The sequence below is a fragment of the Dipteris shenzhenensis genome, chromosome 16 (assembly GCF_047967505.1).
Source record: "Dipteris shenzhenensis isolate YYH24624 ecotype China chromosome 16, Dip_SZ_1.0, whole genome shotgun sequence".
NCBI classification, from domain to species: domain Eukaryota; kingdom Viridiplantae; phylum Streptophyta; class Polypodiopsida; order Gleicheniales; family Dipteridaceae; genus Dipteris; species Dipteris shenzhenensis.
Genome location: NC_141611.1, coordinates 27,258,678 through 27,280,117, shown reverse-complemented (window position 1 = coordinate 27,280,117; position 21,440 = coordinate 27,258,678). Strand labels below are relative to the sequence as shown.

The 21,440-nt window shown below is 46.2% G+C and overlaps 1 protein-coding gene across 1 annotated transcript in view; it reads right to left on the bottom strand.

Annotated features, from left to right (window-relative positions):
- HIRA (histone chaperone HIRA-like protein) overlaps positions 1-21,440 on the bottom strand; it is a 55,520-nt gene that overhangs the window by 8,585 nt on the left and 25,495 nt on the right. Inside the window, exon 8 of the mRNA XM_087387004.1 lies at positions 5,945-6,070. Within this exon, the coding sequence (XP_087243130.1) occupies positions 5,945-6,070 (126 nt within the window). The remainder of the gene's footprint in view (positions 1-5,944; positions 6,071-21,440) is intronic.

Below are 21,440 nucleotides of genomic sequence, written 5' to 3'. Positions count from 1 at the left end.
GGGCGGGTGGAGCGGGTGGTGTGGGGAAAGGCGTGAATGGCAACCTCGTGTAGTGAGCGGGTGACAAGGACAGCACGATCCTCTAAAAGGGATATGAAGTCAATATAAGCGAGAAATATGTACAGACGGCTAGAGTAAGAAGGTGAGTGATCCCGATCAAAGCGTATATCGTGGTAGGTGGAGTAAGCACTGAGTGGGGTAGAAGGTGCTGTGCGAAGGGAGGTGGAGATGCGAAAGAAAAGGTATGTGTGATCAGCCCTTAAGGGGAGAGGTGCTACAGTGAAGTCAGTAATGCGAGATGTGAAGACACGGGATCCCATGATGTAATCAACAACATTGGCCCCCCCCCATGTGGAAAGCATGTGAAACCACCTAAAGCGGGCCATCTGTCAAGACCATTATAGATAATGAGATCATGTATTCTGCCCAGGTCTAATAGGACCTGCCCATAGGATGAAAGTGGACCTCGCCTGTCAGCCGAAACCCGTAGCATACCTGCCTCCTCAAGGTCAACATCTGCCAGTAGAGTGGAATCATCTCTGAAATCAAGAAGTGGTACCTAACGGGTCCTTGACCTCGCGTTGAAGTCCCCCACCACAAGGACTTCTCCACGGCTAGAAAAGTCAACGATGGACTGATAAGCAAATGGGGATGTCTCATCATCACCTCGAATATCTATGGCAAAGTGGGAGGTCTCTGGGGGGAAGTAGCAAACTGCGACAAACAGATCCTAGCTATCCATGTGTCGTATCCAGATCCAAAGAAATCTGGAATGTGTATCTCTCTGCTCTACAAAAATAATCCCCCGCAGTGTGGATCTCAAAAGGACTGCAACTCCACCTGAACCTCGAACTCCTCCTGTACCCCTCGTCTCATCTCTATAGGTAGACTCCCATGTATATCCGCTGACTATTGGGAGAGGACGCTCTGGACTCTGATGTGTCTCTGTATAGAAGACTATGTCGTGGCCTGTATAGGATTCCGAGAAGTTCCCTGGTTCTGACCATAAGGTACCATTACAGTTCCAAATGGTACAGGACAGGGTCTCGGATATCTGAGTCTCATAGGCCCCGCTTCCCTATGTAGGGGAGGGGGCAGGTGTCCTACGGGGGCCTGTAAGAAGTCATCCCTCTCGTACCACTGTCCACTTCCCCTCCTTTCGGGCCTGATCCCGCTGTTGCAGCAAAGAGCGCCTCTCCTCAACCTATAGAGATGTGAGGTCCTCATCCATAGAGATCGTTGGCTGATCTCGAAGGACTGACCTGCGTCGTAGAGCTGAAAGTCGTGCCTGAGTGTCATGAAATCGTATGATCAGGGGTTGCTCTCGATTGGGGTCTCTCCCCACCCGCCATGCCCTCTCTATCCTGTGCTCAGCCACACCCAGGGGTAGCGGTCACGAACGCAGTCGCATCCACCATCGGTGTAGCCTCAATGCGTGGGATCCCGCGTACTCTGATGTTGAGAGTCTTGCTGGCTCTCTACTGCTGCTCCATGAGGGTAGCCTAAACGGTGACCCTTGCGGGTTTCCGTTTGGCCACGTCAACCCATCTGGAAGTCTCCTCAATAGTAGATTGCATGCTCGCAATCTGTGCCTCGACCACCAGGGTACTCCCTGGGACAGTATGTATGGCTGTGACCTCCTGTCGGAGCTGCATGATGTCCTGTCTGAGTCCCTCAATAAGACCCGCCTGCTCCCAAATGGCCCTAGCCTGCTCCTGTATGATGCGGCTCTGCTCCTGGTTGAAGCGGACCAGCTCCCGTGCGAAGCGAGCCAACTCCATCTCAGGCTCACGAAAATTATGTATCTCCGTGAGTAGGGTCTCACGGGCCTCTGGTGTGTCAGTCCACCCATGTCCATGCTGAAACTGTGGTGACTGTGGCATGAAAGAGTGGGATTGAGTCCGAAAACTAGACGGTGGCTGAGTGAGGAACGGAGATGACAGTGGAATGGGTGAGGCAGTCCCAACGGGGTGTGGGAGGACGGGCTGGCTGAGAGGGAGAGAGGAGAGTGAAGCGTAATGCGGCACAGTGTATGACACCTTGGAAGTAGGTGTCATAAGCTGTGTGAGAGCTGTAACAGGAGAAGAGGGAAAGGGAACAACAACCGGCGCCATGGGCATGAGTATGTCACTGATCGTAGATGTAGATGGAGCTGAGACTGGAACTAGAGCTGGGCCTGAAGCGGGGACTGAAGTCGAAGTAGAGATAGAGATAGAGATAGAGGAAGCTGAGGTTGGAGCTGAAAACGAAACTGACACTATAGCGGGAGTTGAGGTTGAGGTTGAGGTAGAGATAGATGCTGAAGAAGCTGAGGCGGGTCCTAACTTTGCCTTGCTGTTTACCCCGAGTCCACTTCGGTTGTAACGTGTGTTCACATCCTCCAAATTCAGTTGTGTCGTTTGCTTTTTTTTGTTGTTGTTATTTTCGTCTTTCTTGGCTTTGTCCCCCATTCTCTTGGGGTGCGGGTAGATCGTAGTGTTAATGTTCAACCGGGAGCGGGAGCACCAGTTGCCCCCCCATAATGGGAGGCACGTCTAGTGCGAGGTGGTGGAGAGGTAGTGCGGAAGCCTAAAGTGGAGAGGCAGCCAAGAGGTGGAGAAGGAGGAGAGGCTAGGTTTTTTTTTTTGCCCCCCACGAAAAAGAAAAAAAAAAAAAGAGAGTGAGGGAGGGAGGTGGGTAGTGGCTGAGTGAAGGGGTAGCGGGGAGCGAAAGGGGGGGGAGGGGGTGCGGTTAGCTGCAGCAGCGCCCAGGGAGAGCTAATAGACAAGCCATTATTCCTGATCATGCATTTGCTTCACAGTAGATAGAAAGAGGCAAGGCTTCCAAGCCTATGGGCAAGCCAAAATCTGCGCATAGCAGCTGCAATTCCTCTCATGCATCTAAAAATACAGCAGATAAGGCAAAGAAGAAAAGATGCAACTATTGTCGCAAGCCTGGACATGACATTTCAGAATGCAGGAAGCGCATTGCTTCGGAGAAAAAGAAAGCAGGATTGACAGTTAATGCCTCACATGCTATTGAATCCCATGAGCCAGCAGATGCTTCACATGCACATGCTCTTCAGGATGATTGGGCATGGGCTGTCCATTGCTCATTTGATCCCTCCAAAGCTGATGCACTCTTTACTGCTAATGATGCTCAATCCTGGTACTTTGATAGTGGTGCTTCCAAGCATGTCACATCTTGCAAACAGTTGTTCCATTCTTTAGCTGATGCACCTCGAGGGGGGACTGTTACATGTGCTAATAATGCTTCATATGCTGTAAAAGGAGTTGAAGATGTGCAGCTCACATCCATTTCAAGCCATCCTGTCACTCTGACAAATGTTCTTTTTGTGCCTAGCATTGAAGTCAACTTGATTTCAATTTCAGCAATTGCTACTTCAAGTTTCAGAGTAATTTTTTATGGCTACAGATGTCTAGTTTATGATCTTCGTGATGATAATGCCATAGTTCTCACTGGCACTTTGCAAAAAGGGCTTTATCACCTTGATCATCATTCAGCTGCACTTTCTATTGAAGCATTGGCTATTTCAGATTCACAGCTTGCTGAAAGTCATCTTTGGCATGAGAGAATGGGCCATCTCAATTATAGAGCTCTTGCAAAGCTACATTCACAGCAGATGGCAAATGATGTACCTCAGACTCACACAGTTTCCAAACATGTGTGTGAGAGTTGTCTTTTGGGTAAGATGCATCGATTTCCTTTTCAAAAGAATTGTCCAAAACTCTCACAAAGGAAATTGCAGCTAGTACACACTGATGTATGTGGCCCAATGAGGACAAATGAGATTGGGGGGTATAAGTATTTCATGACTCTCATTGATGATTTCACAAGATATTGCTGGGTATATCCTTTAAAGGCCAAATCTGAAGTTTTCTTATGCTTTCAGAGATGGCTGAATATGGTTGAGAATGAATCAGGATGCAAGCTTGTCACCCTCAACACAGATAGGGGGGAGAGTATATGTCAAAGGAGTTTGATGCATTTCTGTCTTCACGGGGCATTATTCACTCATGCACTACTCCTTACACTCCTCAGCAGAATCCTATTTCTGAAAGGTAAAACAGGTCCACAATGGAGATGGCCAGATGCATGCTTAAGGCCAAGTCTTTGCCCAATAAATTTTGGCTTGATGCAGTACTGTGTGCCAACTATGTGCTGAATAGATCACCTACACGGGCATTGAAGACTATTACACCTTATGAAGCATGGAAAGGCAGGAAGCCTTCACTTTCACACATGAGAGTTTTTGGGTCTCTTGCATATCTTCATGTACCATCTCAGCTGAGACATAAGCTTGATGACAAGGCAATCAAATGCATATTTATTGGTTACAGCCAGGAGAGCAGAGGGTGTCGGTTATATCAACCAAATACTGGGAAGATTATTGTCAGTAGAGATGTGATCTTTGCTGAACATTCAGCTTCTCCTCTTGTGGACTGCAAAGCAAAGCCAAATGTTGACATGTTTGATGCCTTTGAATCTTGGTTACCTCTGCCATCATCAGAAGAGGATTTTGACCAGCAACATGAGCCTCCTGCAGGCCCTAGCAATAATCAACCACAACCTCATGCTGATTTGTAGGTTTCTCTTATGGCACAAAATGATCCCACTACTCATGATGCAGTCATTGAAGAAAGAGCTGTCAATAGACAGCAAAGGCAAGTTCCCAGATCGCTTCTTGATACATTGAGGGACAGTAAACAAGATCAGCCTTTTGCTGCCCGGACAAGATCAGGGAATAGACAGCATGGTCACTTTCTTGAGTTTGCACTCCTTGCTACAACTTGCAATGAAGAGCCTTTGTGCCATAAAGATGCTTTTGACAGCAAAGAGTGGATGGATGCAATGAAAGCTGAGTTACAATCTATTGCCAAAAATGACACATGGGAATTAGTAGATCTCCCTCCTGGCAAGCATGCCATTGGAACGCGGTGGGTCTACAAATTAAAAAGGAAATCTGATGGCAACATAGATCGATACAAAGCCCGTCTTGTTGCAAAAGGGTATGCTCAACAACAAGGCATTGACTTTGAGGAGACATTTGCTCCCACATCCAGGATTACTACCATTAGATGTGTCATTGCCATTGCAGCCCATCATCATTGGCAAGTGCACCAACTTGACATCAAGACTGCTTTTCTTCATGGGGATCTGCAAGAAGAATAGCATTCATAGTTTTGTAGAGCAGCCCACGAGGCTCCTTTGTGAGATGTATCTTAAAAAGAGTTTTCTGGACAATTCCTATTAGCGGCTTATATTGTCTGTACTTCCTTTCAGACTTTAAAGGCCTTGTGCAAGCATCAAGTTACCTTTCTTAACATCTACAATATGTGGTTGTGATCTCATCAGTTCATAACGAATCCCCAATAAGGCATCCCCCCTTGTACAAAAACATCCAACCTGCCATCCCACTCTCAATAACAATGGCAAAAGCCTTCAGCCAACATACATATCATCACAATCAAAGCCACTCATTGGGTGGCAGTAAATCCACAGTACCAGCGAAAATAGATCCATCCTCTTCTCAATGCAACTCTTTTTAGAAGCAACACGTTTTGACAAAAGACATTAACTTCAAGCCTTTTATGAGATCATACATGGGATGCCTCCCATGGAAAGTATATGGTGAGCAATAAAGCCCTTTTCAAAAATACCAGCCACTACTTTTTATCAAGACATGCGCAACTTAGTATGATAGGTTCAATGCACTAACTTTCGAACCTTTGTGCACTAGCAAGGTGACCACTTCATCTATCAACCTGCCCAATGGAAAAGGTAGGGATAGTGGGGAAGGCCGTTCTGAAGCAATCACATTGATTAGGTTTAAAGTACGCAAACAGGAGAACAGATACATTGATGCACACAAAAACCATCTGGAGACACTCCAATACAAAATTACATATCAGCAGTACCACTGTCAATAGTCAACCTACATTACCTTGCAAGGAAGCGGGCATAAGCCAACAGAAAACGCCGATAATCCTCTGGAGACTTCAACACTACAGCTGATGCCATCTGTGCTTCCAGATGAGCACGAGTGCTACTCTTGTCCTCACTCAGAACTCTGCCAAGATAAGTTTGAAATGCTTTAAACAATGCTACCTTTAGAAGTAATAATTAAGCACGAAATATTCTCCAGACAAGCAATGTAGAAAAAAATAAACCCAGTATTCCCAACACCACACACAGTGGTAATGAACTCTGTCCCCAAACATCTTCAATATCCTAAAACTTAAACAAATTAAAATCATGATTGTCGTGGCCCAAAGATTTCATAGCAATCCCTACTTGCTTTTGTCCAACGAGGCTCCATTAAATTATAAGTGAAGACATTTACCTTAACAGGAAATAAGTGCCCATGCTAACCAATTAGTATCAGCTGGACACTGAGATACAAGGATTGAACTTGCTCCTGTCATGCGGATGCAACGAGCAAAAAAAGGTAGTAGTAGAGGGGGAGTAGTTTTTTCCGTCTTCTTGTTAAGGTGTGTTTTGAAGTGGGGTGTTCTTTGGCGGGGCAGAAAAGGGGGGAAGAGGAGGAAAGGGGGGCGGTGGGGGGGGGCCTGCTCTGCCCCACTCCGATCACAGCTTCAATTTTAGATTTGATAAGAAAATGAGCAGACCAGCATTCTTGCGTCCAACGTTGGTTTTAGAGAAAAAATTGAGTCATAAAATTACCATGAACTCCTAATAAGAGTTTGATAATACTGGTCATAAATAATATCCTTTCATGGATCCTCTTGAGAACAAGCCTCAAAATGAAGGAACACCACAAGGTCACTATTTATTGGCAAAGGGTACCCTTACTCCAGCTCACTACAATATAAACTACTCAGCCCCTACTATGATGAGCTCTCGACAAAGCCCCTCACACTTGGTTTTTACCATTTCATATTGGATGGCATGGAGACCAAGCACCAAGTGCAATCACAGGTTCCAAAGAATGCCAAGGAGTACAAGGATATATTACTCTCCATTGAAGTACATTGACAAGATCCATCTAAGGCCTCTGTGCATCTAGCCCTCCCAATTGCCACTCAGAAGATCTGAGGTCCTGATAAAGAGACCCCAAAAGTCACGAAGAAACAAGAACGGACAAAGGTACTGACGATCACAAGAGTACCACACGAGCACCTAAACAGCCACCAAACTGAGATGGAAAACAAGGAATGAGAGGGGGCCTATATATAGCCCCTCACCCTCCTCCAGTCAACTGCAGCATGCAGGCCGACTCATGCTCTACAGGGCCAACTCAGCCCTAGGGGACCAACCCCCCTCTACCCTCTAAAAAGGGCTGCCACTCAGCCCTAGAGGCCTGCCTCAAGAGCCGACCCTAGGCCAGCAGCAGCCTGTAAAGGGGCTGGCCCTTTTGCACATGGGCTGACTCAGCAGCCCCTATAAGGGCCAACCAGGCTACCTCAACGAGGCCAGCCACACCCCTATATATGGGCTCACCTCCTCCTATGTGAGGGCTAACCAAGAGCCCTATAGGCCGGCCTTCACAGGCCTCCAGCTCTCCGCCGCCCTCTGACAGCTACCCACACAGCCTGCCCTGACTGGGCTGCTCCACTTACCCTGTGTGTCTCACAATGGGCTGGTGCTTGGCAGCAAGCGAGCCTGAAAGGACCTCTCTCCTACTCTACCTTCATGGGGGGCACATACACCCACAACAAGGCCCTCTCTCTGGGCTGGTCTAACTTCACGGGGGCAGGCATACCCACAAGCACTGGCCCTCTCCCACTAAGGTGAAATCAGGAGATGTTGACCTCCAACACCTCTTGGATGGAACACAAAGGCCAAGGAGTTGGGTGTGCCACTGGAACAACTGGAGGAATCTATCGAAGAAACCCCTCGTGGCACGAACCGCCTCAGCACGATCACTGGAAACCTAGTACTGTTGCTCCCATGCCACAGGTGCTAGGTACACTCCTCTGGTTTGGTACTGGTACACTGGGTCATCTAGTACAACAATCCAACTACTGGTCCTGGTACATGACTCCAATAGAGGATCCTGGAACAATAATCCGACCAATATGCAAGGTACGCTTCCCTGCATGGGTGGGCACACCTATATCACAAAGCTAGTTAGCCCCCTCTGAAGCCCCCTTTCATGTCCAAACTAGAAGACTATCGCAAGATCAATGAATTTCAGTGCTCCAATGACAACTGGCTTATAATAGGTCACAAGGATCAATCAACTGTGTCCAGCTTCCTGCACTGGCAATCTAGTGACCCATCCGGATCTCCAGCAACTCATCAGACAATAGCCGCAGAACACTAGGCCCCTCTAAATCTGCAAGGTCATAACGTCCAAACAAAATACATATTGGTAACATACAGCCACCTGAGTTAGCGGGAACAATTTCACGTGGCTTGAGGTCTTGCCTGATAGCCTGCCTTGACAATGACTCCTTCCCCCTACACCTGATTGGCAAGTCCCGCTGCCACAAACAAGCAAGCAATCCTCCATCCGGATCCGAAAAGTCTGCAGGCAACACATCCTGCCTCGCGCTACTAGAAGGCTGGAGTATACGTCATAGCAGCAGTAACATTGTCCAGCTGGTTGCTGGTCCCCTAAACGTTCTTTTGAGGACAACGCCGCCAATAATGACCTTTCTGGCCACATCAGTTACACGTACAGGACACCTTGAGTGCTTCTCGTTCCTCAGCTGCCAACTACTTTCGACCTTTCTGCTCAGCTGCCAAAGCATCAAGCTGACTCTCATAAGTACGATCTGCGTATCGCTCCTCCTAGTCAAGCACCATCAAGATCAGTTCCTCCCAAGTCAATGCATACATCCTACCACTTGTTATCAAGGACGAATGAAAGGCCCCATAATGAGAGGATAACTAGGACAGTAAAGTTATGGCCATGTCCTTGGACGATATATGCTTCCCTGCCTAGATGATCTCTTGCTGTGAAGTTCTTGTGACTTATTGGTGTGCTCCTACATCGATGAAGACTTCTAGGGATCCAACAAACGCATCTAGACTTCTAGGGAAACCCTCTTCATGGGGGAGGTTTGATTATACAGGGACGCCAAGTGCTCCCAGATACTCTTGGCCACTATCATGTGCTTCACGTGATTAATCACCTGAGGAGTACAGTTAAGGAAGATAAACGGCCTTACCCTTGCATTGACACGGTCCCAAAGCTGAGACATGGACTTGGCCTCCTTCTGCTCCAAAATGCCAAGATTGGTCGCAAGGCGATCGGGTCTGGCAACTCCTATCAATATGAAATCTGCCAGATCATATGACAGCAACACAGACTCCATCATCATTGGCTAGACTCCATAATTGAGCCCATCCACCCCACGTTCAATCGGGAACGCGGGAAAAACTGGGAATTTTGTCATGTTCTTTGCCATCTCGGACAATCCGCAATGTTGGAGTGAAAAGAGAGCTGAAACTGAAAGAAGAGGGGTGGATGGGATAGAAGGGGAAAAAGGTTTGAAGAAAGGAGGGGGCTAGATAAGAGGATGAAGGAGCTGGCAGCCCAATGTACTTTCACACTTGTCCATGTCCGTCCCTCAGGAACACCTCCTGTCTGATCTGAAAACACCCTTCAAAGTCGCCCTTTGCTGGGCACCCGAACAGTTCACTCCTCGCACACGCTCCTCCTCAAAGACAACTCCGAACCACACCCTAAACCTCCTCTCTATATGCTGGCTCAACAGTCCATCCGCTCCTCGGGTCTCTAGCCAACCATGGCTCTGATACCATGTGAAGTGCAGCAGAAATGAACATAAATAGAGAGAGAGAGAGAGAGAGAGAGAGAGAGAGAAAGAAACATATATTAACGTCCACGGGAGACCTCACAGGCCTATGGGACAAAGTGCACAGAAAAGCGAACTCATACAAGCCTCAGTGGGCTGAAGCAAAGGATACGCTAGGACCCTTGCTGAGTACTACTCTATGCTAACAGAATCATAATCATCATAATAATCATAGACCAAAAAAAAAAGTCAACTACGGCTGCAGAGTGGGCCATATCAAACAACAGCTTTGGTGGTGTCAAGGCTTTAAAATTCATTTTTGCAAAGAAGAAGAATGACAAGCTCAAACGTGCTAATGAGTTTGATGTATGGAGAAAGTTACACAATGCATGTTATGAACGAGGGGGGAAGGGACAAAAAATATTGGAAAAGGCATGAGTGTGGTTAGCTCTTGATAGCTTGGTACCTTTACTACAAAAGAAAAGATTCAAAGATGATGATTCACAATGTTTCATCAATGTTGTGAATGACTTTAGCCGGAATATGGAGATAGCTTGGGGAAGAAATCATTTCACACATTACATGGTAATCTCTAACTTGGACATTGAGATGTGCATATTGAATGGTCCTATATTTACTAATGTATTTTTCTATTTGGCAGCACATTTTATATGCTCAAGCACCATACATGGCATGGAATTAAAACCATTGGAGTGTGGTCCACTCACGGCATGGAAAGATTGCATTGGCAAGCATGTCGTGCATATAATAGAGCTGTTCATACAAAATCCAAAACGTGAATGAAATTACATGAGCTCTTAGGCTCTCTTTCTTGGCAACAAGCCACTTGTCAAATTCTACATTACTTTCCTAATTACATGCCACTAAGGGCAACTCTGAGTCTTCGAAGCACTTGGTCACGCGAACCACCTCCTAGACTCTTGTTAGGCTCCCGTAGTGCTCAGGAAAATAACTCTTCCTAGTACTTGCAACAATTAATTAAAGCGCACCACCATGGCACCCATTAATTGTTAGCTCTTTGCATGCAATAACACACTGTTGACTAATTCTAGTCACGGTGGGCGTCACCCCTTGAACACATGTGCACACATAACAAATATAAAAAATATATTTATTCTCTGGTTGACTGAAGTCAACGCTCTTGATCATAATTAAGGGGCTTTGACCAAGGGTCGAGGCACCTTAATTATAGTCAAGTCTCTCCAACTGAAGTTGGCACAACTCTCCAACCGAAGTTGGCCCATCTTGGTTAACCATAGTTAACCATAGTTAACCCTCTTGGTGCATGCCAAGTCTCGTTGACCGAATTCAACACTCTCTGACCGTAGTCAGCTCAGTAGTTCTCTGGTTAACCACAGTTAACCCTCTTGGTAATAAACCAAGTCTCCCCGACCGAAGTCAGGTTTACTTGATCAAAGTCAAGTATCTTTGACCGTAGTCAATTCTTTGACCATTAAAAGAACTCTTTGACCCTAATTAACACATATGAAAACTCTTTAATTATGATCACATAAATGGTCAACTGTACTTTAACTTAGGATATTTACATTGTGGTGACACTACCAGCCCAACCAGGGCCCTATATAAGGGTCTTTACTAGGCCCTTTGCAGCCTTTGTTCCAGGCAAGGACTCGGCCCTCTTGACCAGCCTAACCAAGGCTTGGTTGGCTGGCTCAACCAGCCCTACTGTTAGCCGACCTATTTGCTGATCTGTCTTGCCATATTCATGTAGGGTATGTTGCACGCCACGTGCCTACCACACACCTCGCCAGATAGCTCGCCATGTAGGCGCATGTACCCCAGGATATTCCGCCATCTTGTGCTGCTCGAGATCTGCCTCTTCCAGGTCAGATCTTTGCCATGTATGCATCGCCATCTACCATGATCTTAATGCCATGTGTTGCAGCCACTTTAATGCGTCTAGGTACTATCCTTTTTCTCTCTAATCCCTGCCCCCATGGCAGCCATAGTGCTGCCCATGTGGCCTTCCATCAGTTCCCAGGTCCACCCCCCCATGCTCTCTTCATATGGGGGCTTACAGATGGGGAGGTGACCTTTCCAACATCAGCGTATAGCAATATCTGTATCATGAGCTCACCGAATAGTGAGCCCCCGTCTCCTAGGCGATCTATGAAAGATGTGATCTCATCAATGTAGAGTCTGAAGACGGTCGCTGAGAGTGGACAGCCCTGCTTCACTCCAATCGTTCTCTCAACCCAGTCTGATAGACCGCTTGAGGCACGTACTCTGCCTCTAACTGACTTATATAAGCTCACCACACCCCAAATCAACGTCTCTCTCCTGTAGTCTCCTGATCATGCGGGAACACATGACCGTCTCTCCTGTAGTCTTTTCATCATGCGGGAACACAGGACCGTGTCAAAGGCCTTCCGAAAGTCTACAAAGTATGTGTAGACTCTTTGGTGTCTAGATCTCGCCTCCTCAATGATAGCTCTCAGAGTGAATATGTGATCTAAGGTAGAATGCTGCCTCTGGAATCCTACTTGTCCTAGTGCCCGCTGACCCCGAGCCTCTGTATGACTACTAAGCTCCCTCTCTAGAAACTATCCATAGATCTTGGCCAGAGTATGACCAATCATGAGGGTGCAGTAATTCCCAGTCTCCATAGCGTACAATAATGGTAATTCCCAGTCTCCACGCTTTGTGTATCAATACAATAATGGTGGTGCTCCAAACGGGTGGGAAGCCATGACAAACTGCTTGGTTGAACATGTGTGCTAAGACCGGAGCTAAGACTGTGAAGATCCACACTTTTCGAAAAAATGCAAATGTGTGCAATGCATGCAGACTTTGAATGCCGATTGGCCCTCCAATGGGGAAGAGCGCCCTCGTGAGAGTACTTGTTTCTTTTTCGACCTACATGCAAGGTGGGAGAGAGATGACGGATGAATGCAATGTGGTAGAAAGAATGCTACGTGAGATTCACAATGAAAGGGTGATACCCTTTCATTAATGTCCCTTGAGATCACTCAAGTTCCATCTTCCCATTTACACCTATCCTTAGCCTATGACCCATGCACCTACCATTCAATGCACTCTAATGCACCCTTTCCCTTTCCTATTGCCCCTAGGACCTAGAAACGTGTGTGCACATCTTTATTACTAATCATTGGCCAATGTTACATAGTTTTGGCGGTACTATTTACACCGCTTGATCGATCATAAATACAAACATATAGCCGCACCATCAAATTGGCGCCTAACAATGATAAAGTTCTAATGACTATTAATTAACTAAATAATCATTTCTCTTGTCATGACACTCCCTCCTGCTTGAATGAGCAGAAGTCCTCTTCTGGATTATTGCTTGTCTCTTCCTCTTATGTGCACTTTCTCTTGTTACTTCTGCCATTGCATCGCCTCTTTGTAATCTGCGAGTATCTGTGGAAAATCTGTAAAGAACTCTTCTCTTCTTCCATCCATTGTGCATCACTAGCTGGCTGGTTTTTAAACTTCAGTAAATACATATATCTCTTCTTTCCACGAGTACTCTTCTCTTTATGGTACACGATCTGTTCCAGAGTAAGAACTTCAGTCCCATCTTCAAGTTCAGGTTCTTCTTGATGCTGAGTATCCGAAAACACAGAAGTATTGCCATGGTATCTCTTCAAATTGCTCACATGAAAGATGTTCTTCATACGCCAGTGGACTGGTAACTTCAGCTCATACGCTCTGGATCCTTCTTCTGGATATAAAGCTGCTGAAATCTGAAATGGACCATAAAACTTCGGTGCTAGCTTGACATGTTTGGTACTTCCTCTCACTGACTTGATTCTTCTTTTATCAATCTTCAATAAAACCCAATCATCCTCCTTGTAATAAACTTCTTTTCTTTTTTTATTGGCTGCCTTGGATTGTTGAACCTGGGCCTTCTTAATATGTTCTTTTACCTGCTCAATAACCTGTGACATATCCTCAGCAAACTGGTCAGCAGTAAAAATTCGCTCCCCCAAGTGTGTTATTGGAGTGGGTAAACATTGCCCATAGATGATTTCAAATGGGGCTTTCTTGGTGGAAGTATGTACAGTGTTATTATAAGCAAACTCTAACATGGTAAGAACTCTGGCCACCTTCTAGGTTGGTCATGGACATAAGCTCGAAGTAAAGTAATTATGGTTTGATTGGCATTCTCACTTTGTCCATTTCCTTGAGGATGGAAGGCTCTAGTAAATTTCAGTTTGGTTCCAAGATTCTCTAATAGAGCTGTCCAAAAGTTGCTAATGAAACGGCCATCATTATCAGATACAATGGATTTTGGTAATCCATGTAACCTGAAGATTTCCCTAATGAATAACCTTGCTGTTTCAGGAGCAAACAACTCTTTTTTACATGGAATAAAATGAGCTTGTTTACTCAGCCTATCTATAACAGTGAAAATCTGCTCAAACTGACCAACCTTGGGGAAACCAGACACAAAATCCATTGTAATGTGTTCCCACCTTTCCGAAGGAATAGGCAAAGGCTGCAAAAGACCAGCAGTCTTACTTGTGTCAGATTTAATGCACTGGCATACGTCACATTGTTGAACAAAGGTCGAAACTTCTTTGCGAAGTTTAGGCCAATGGAAGTATCTCTCAATATTGTCAATGGTCCCTCTAATGCCTCTATGTCCAGAATATGGACTCGCATGTAACTCACTCATGACTAGATACCGAAATGTTTTGGGTACACATATGGCACGTCCCAAAAATAGGTATCCCTCCACGATGGAATAAGCCTCTAAATCCCCGACCTCATTACGCTGAATCTTCCCATAAATGTCAGCGAAGTCCTCATCTAAAGGATAAGCTTCAACCATTGCTCCTAATGATTTCTCCTTAATCACAGAAACGTGATTAACTTGGGGCCGTCTACTCAAAGCATCAGCTACTAAATTCTCCTTTCCTGGCTGATATTCGATATTTGGTTGCCCAAAGGATTGAATATATTCAGCCCATTTGATTTGCCTTGAAGAGACAATGGGTTGAGAAAACAAGTGCTTGATACTTTGATGGTCAGTCTTAATCTTGAAAGCAGAACCATATAAGTAATGCTTCCATAACTTTAGAGCATGAACGACTGCCAATAACTCCTTCTCATACGTGATATATGTCAATTCAGCCCCTTGAAGTTTTCTACTCTCATAAGCAATGGGATGCCCTCCTTGCATCAACACTGCCCTAATCGAGGTACCACTTGCATCCGTACATACAACAAAGAACTCTTTGTCCATGTCCGGAAGTGTTAACACTGGTGCAGTCACTAAAGTTCTCTTAAGCTCCTCAAAAGCTACTTGGTGAACCTCTCCCCACTCATACAAGGAATGCTTCTTCAACAAATATGTTAGTGGGGAAGCAAGACGTGCAAAATTCTTAATGAATCTGCGATAATAACTACACATCCCTAGGAAGGATCTCAGCTCATGTATGTTTTTGGGTATTGGCCATTCAATTATGGCCTTGACCTTTTTAGGGTCAACCCGAATTCCCTCGGCAGACACAATGTGTCCCAAATACTCTATTTTTATCTTGAAAAACTCACTCTTCTTGGTATTTAGGAACAATCGATCCTTCCTCAGGAGCTCCATCACCTTAGCAAGGTGATCCTTATGCTCTTCCTCATTCTGGCTGAACACTAAAATGTCATCAAAAAAGAATGTGACAAATTTTCCCAAGTAGGGTCGCAAAACCCTTCTCATCAGCCTACTAAAAGTGGCTGGAGCATTAGTTAGGCCAAAAGGCATGACCAAAAACTCATAATGTCCAATGAGAGTGCGAAAAGCAGTCTTATGTTCATGCCCAGCTTTCATACGAAGTTGATGATTTGGGCACGTGCGAGGTCTATGTCATCGTCGAGTAGGGCTGGGAGTGCTCTGGCTAAGGACTCATGTACACTAAGTCGTGATGGGGGCTCTCCCTATGGATGGCATAGTAGCAGAGACATGGAAGGCCAGGTATGAGTGGTCGGCTCCTAGTGGGGACGGGGGTACGATGAAATCGTGTATCCGTGAGACAAAAGCTAGTGGGCCTAATAGGTAGTCTACTATACTTGACCAACCACCATGTAGGAAACAGGTGAGTTCTACAGACAATGGCCATCTCCAAAGACCATTATAGATGATCAAGTCATGGACTACTCCCAAATCAAGTAGATGTCGCCCATATCCTGTCACCTGTGAGGCATCTACAAAGTGTCTTAGTATCCCTACCTCAGCTACATCTAGTTTTGAGAGTACATGGGGATCTTTTTCATCTGTTAAGTCAAGCAGACCCACATGTCTATCTCATGTCCGTAGATTGAAGTCTCCTAGCAAGAGGGTGTCTCCTTGTCTAGAGAATTCCATGATCACATCATGGATCATCTCATATGGGCTATGTCCCTCTGCAGTGACCTCTCGTGCATAGGAAGGCGTATCTGGAGGAAAGGAGCATATCGTCATAAAGATAGATCGGGCATCCGGAAGCTGAACTCACTAGGTGATCGATACCATCAACCAAAGTAAAACACAATACAATCATTTTTGGGGGACAACCCAGGACAGAGGACCTCTTATTGACTCCAAATATATTCAATTTAGAGGGACAACTCAAGGCTGAGAAGCTTTATGTGACTCAACACAAACACACATAGCATAGGGGCCTAGAAAGCCCAACCCTAGTCAAATGGATCCTCGTCGTCAAGAGAGAGGCCATGAACCTCTGCTGTAGCTGCATGTATCTCCTCTGGGGGCTCTTCAGGTTCAGCTTCGTCTTCAGCCAGAAGATTGGCATGATGCTTCTCTTGTTCCTGTGCTTTCTTCTTGAAGCAATGGGCTTCAATGTGTCCTTTCCTTTTGCAAAACCTACAAATAATGTTCTTGTTGGTCTTCCATTTGCTTGTGGAAGCACATGCATGACCAATCGGAGAGGCAAGAGCGGCTTCCTTATTGCAACGATCCTTCTCAATGAGGAGGGTCACCATATCATCAAACGTGGTAGTGGCAAGACGAAGGAACTTGAGAGTTGTTGAACAAGAGATTGAAACCGGGCTAGATGATCACTCAACTCATCACTCTCTTCCATTTTTAGATCATAAAATTTGAGCTTCAAGAAGGCTTTAGAGTTGGTGATTTTATTACCAAAGAAGTTCTCAAGGCGATCCCAAATCTCCTTAGCAGTTGCCTTTAAGTCCACATGATGAATGAGAGAGTCGGCCAAGCAAAGACCAATAAGAGCAATGGCCCTGGCATTCTGCTGCTTCCATAATTTGTGTTGTTGCTGATCAGTTGTCTCAAGACGCTCTTCCTCAACAACATCCCAAACTCCTTCACGCATCAGCAATAATTGCATCTTGGTTTGCCACCTGGGAAACCCTTCCCCCTTGAACTTCTCCGTGAGTAGGGAACTTGAAGAGAAGGAAGTCTTGATGGAAGAAGGCTTCCAGAAGGCGTGCAATAAGCTGAGGGGACCAACAAGTATGGTGGCTGGCCTAAGGCTTCAAAACACAAGAGCAGGCCTCACGTGTGCAAGTCAGCTGAGAAAGTGGTTGTATAGATAGCTGTAGCAGCTGGTCAAAGCCTTGAAGCCCTTGAAAAACTCCACGCGCAGGTCCGAACACTGCAAGGCAGCTCAGCAAGGCAGTCCGAAATGTTGTAGCAGCCACCAAACTAAAAATCGGCTGGTATAGGTATGCTAGAAGCTGAAAAACAGCTCGGAGGGAGCTCTGTTGTAGACAGCTATGCTGCAGCAGCTCATAACACCCTGTTTTTGGCGATGGAAAGCTCAAAACAGCTCTGAAGGTCCACACGTACAGGCGCCTCCTGGGAAATGAGCCGACCAGCAAGCTAACAGGGTGCCAAGACCACCTAGAGCAACTCGAGGACAAATCCTAGACAGTCCGGGTAGAGGCAGCAGGCTATGGAGGGAAAAAAAGAAGCAAATGGCTGAAAAAGGAGACGGAATAGAGGCAGCTGAGCAGGCATCTATTGTGATGTAAAGATTATCTAAAAGAAAATCTATCCAAGAGCAAACATCTTCCACACTTACTACCTTTGTGTATCTTTTCTTTTTAGAACCTATGTCATGATCTTTATTTTTTAGCCACAAGAAGTCAAAGCATAAGGCTGTTTTCTCAACTTTTAGCACTTTGCATCTATCTTTGTCAAATCTCAGATTGAAAACTTCAGCCACTAGCTTTTTTATTCTAAACTTCAGGTCTTCCAGCTCGATCTTTGTGTACAGTGTCGTAAAATCATAGGTTTCATGTGAGATTGATTCCCATTTTTGTGAACAATACCTGGGTGTCTGCCATCGGTGTGTCGCCCATTGGTAAGCCCCTCACCGGGACATTTAATGCCTTGTAGGCCCTTCTCTTTTCCTCCTCAAGTGCCTCTGAGATAAATTCTTTCTTTGGGGCTGTTGTGCCCCTTTTTACCACATCTTTTCATTCCAAAATCTTGGCTTTCCCTATGCTGATTTGTTGCTTCAGTTCAGCAAGTGTGCCTTGCATTGTTTCTTGCATAGCTGCAATCTCCTTCCTGAGAGTGGCATTCTCTGTTTTCAGCATTCACCTATTGCTTTGTAGGTGCCTTCCAGGGTCACTTTCATATCCCTAATTTGTTGTACTTCAAGCTCCAATGCATTTACTGCCTTGGAGCTTGTTTTTTTCAGATATCCATTCAACCTTTTCCTTTCCCCATTCTTCTTTTTTGGTCTTTTCTTTTCTCCACTCCTCTTGCATTTTCCCTCCATGTTTTTCATCCTCAGCTAGTGTCTTGTCTACATCTATCTTCTCCGCAAGGAAAGCTACATTTATAGACAAAAAGTTGTCAATTTTGTCAATCAGTGCAAGACATATCTTTTGGAGGCTGGTGAGGTCACTAGATATAGTATTTGGAGTTGTCCCTGCTGTGAAAGCTGTCATGGCATTTTCAAGCACTTGATTGTTTACAGGTCTCTGGAGCTAGCTGGTTGGAGTCAAGGTAGAGGGGGGCTGGTGGCAGTCCTTTGATTCGGTGGCGGGTTGGAGGCCCTTTGTGGGCTATGCAGGTCCTTCGTGGCCTGCAGCAATGGGTTGCAGCAGATGGCCTTGGTTGGCACAGGCCCTACGGCCTAGTCGGTAGATACAGACCACATGGGGGGGCTACGGGGTTGCCCACGGGATGAGCAATCCACGCGATAGTAGTAGCAGCAGCACAGGGGGCTAGGACAGCCCACGGGGGCCAGGAAGGCATGCACAATGCAAGAGGACTAGGGAGGCCCCCGACAGAGAGGCAGGGACTGGTGGCAGCCCCATGTTGTGAAGGCAGCTGCCCAGCAAAGGGGGACCTAGAGGTCCCCTAGAGCAGGGAAAACCCTCGGCGGTGCGAGAAGGGCCTGAGATAGCGGTCGCAACAGAGGACTAGGTGTTGAGCAAGAGCGTGACGAGGATGGCGGGGAGTAACGTGGCTGGATGGCGGGCAGCAACAGCATGGTGTGCAGCAGCAACAGCGGAAAGAAAGAAAGAAGGATCTATTACTGTCCTCGGGAGGCCTCACAGGCCTATGGGACAAAGTTATATATCTCAAAAATGAGAAGCTGAGACTCAGGAGCCAAAACCCGGCACCATGGTAGCCCTCCGATGGGCTGCAAAGATATACCGGATCTGTGTCTGTCGGGCTGTCTCCCGCTATGGCGGAGGGCGTAGACCTCTGTCGGACTGTCTCCCGCTGTGGCGGAGGTCGTAGACCTCTATATCCGAAGAGATATGTCAAGAGTGACGCTTCGTCTAGGGTGGTCTCCTCTAAGGAGAGCGGAGATGGGCCGGACCACAGTCGTGCGTACTCTAGTCGCTCTCCATGGCATGCATGGACTGCATCCCTCGCTCGGCAGTACTGTGTCGTCTCTCTCCACTGATTCATACTGCTCGCATGTCTAATAACTCCTCCTCCTTCGCTCCACTCTATCCGAGGGCTGACTCGAATGCATTAAAGTCCGTGGCATGTCACTGTGATCACTCTGCCTCAGCATCATGTGGCGTTGTCAATGTCTGCTACTGCTTGATTTGTCATAGTAGCGTCTCTCTGTGACGTCGCATCTTGATCAGATAGAAAATGCAGACACGATCATGGAAGTGGATCAGTCGGGAGAGTGGACCAAATCCATGCCCCTCCTGAAAGAGGCAGTAATATCGTCCTCGGATCTCATAATAGGTTGGGTAGATACCACAGGAAATGCTCCTCAATCTCAACTGTCTCCAATGTACACAACCTGCAGTCCGCTGCTCTCTAGGTATGCCTGCAGCTCTCCCTACCTCCATCCCCACCTAATCGTTTGAGCAAGAAGTGCAACACCTCAGTACATTGTTTGCTAAGACCAAGAGCACCCCAGATGCAGAAAATGTGCTCCCATTATAGATATGCATTGCTGCCACACATCATCAATAAGTAGTGGATGCACAAAGAGCCCTTCAACATATCAATTCGGACAGTGGCACTGGGTCCAATGATCCCCCATTCTAAAAGGATTATTTTCCCGCGTTTTGTGAATGAATAAAATGAGATTTATTCTTCTCTATTGCTGCCTATCCTTTGTGTTATATCAGTGAGTGTTTGCTATGGCATCTGAGGGAGTTTGATGTATGCTATGGCATCTGAGGGAGTTTGAGTGCTAAGAGATCACTCCGTTGCACTAGGGTTGCTGTCCATCACTACCCTACTTTCTAACATAGTACCAGAGGACTACCCACAGATCCCATAGTATCGTGGCTCCCACAGATCCCATAGGTCCCACCCACCCTTACTGCATCGCATGATGAAACCATCGCATGTGTCTTATGATAGGTGTGATGACTGTTCAGAGCCTCATTAGCAACTCTATTGACACACCTCAATCCTTAGGGAAGGAGCTCCTCCAGAGATTGAGGCGACCCATTTCAAGAAGAAGGCCTCTGTGTTGAGTGCAAAGAAGTACGATTTTCCCTAAGCTATTCATATCCTCTTCATGGCAGTTCGATATCCGATCCCGAGCTACGAGCAATTAGCTGACCTTGATGGTTCTAATTATCCAATGTTGAAGATGAAGGTTGAAAGCCATCTTGTCGCTAGGTTGAGTTAGGAGATAGTGACAAGAGTTGAGGTGTGCCACTGACAAATCACACTGAAGGTGACAGATTACTCTAGAGGTGATAGAGTCACATTGGAGGTGACATAAACACATTGCAGTTGCCATGTGCTAGCACTGTAAATAATCTAGTCACGCTGAAGGTGATAGAAGCTATACTAAAGATGCCATACATGGTGATCAACTATGATAAGAACTCTGAAATGTGAATAGCCATGCGCACGGGATTTGTAGAAGATAATCCGCTGGGGTGTGAAGTCTTGTCACAAGAACTCACACAAAGAAAAACCACACGTATGGTCAATCAACATATAATAAATGAAAATAGATATCCAATAATGATCAAGTGATGTGTTCTTGAACTGACTCCCCTTTGTCCATATGCAAGTTGTAGAGCTCTGACTCTAGATCTAGAATCCTTGCCTCATTATTTAGCTCATACATGTCCTTTAGGATGGTCCCACAGCAAAAGAAGTATCTGCCAAGTGAATGTTTGGAAGCACAGAATCTGGACTTGTGCCAACAGTGATGGCCAAGGCCTCCGCATCACGTGTCTCCCAATCTCTCACTACTACCAGATCCGCCAGTATTACAACCGCAGCTGCGGTCACATGGC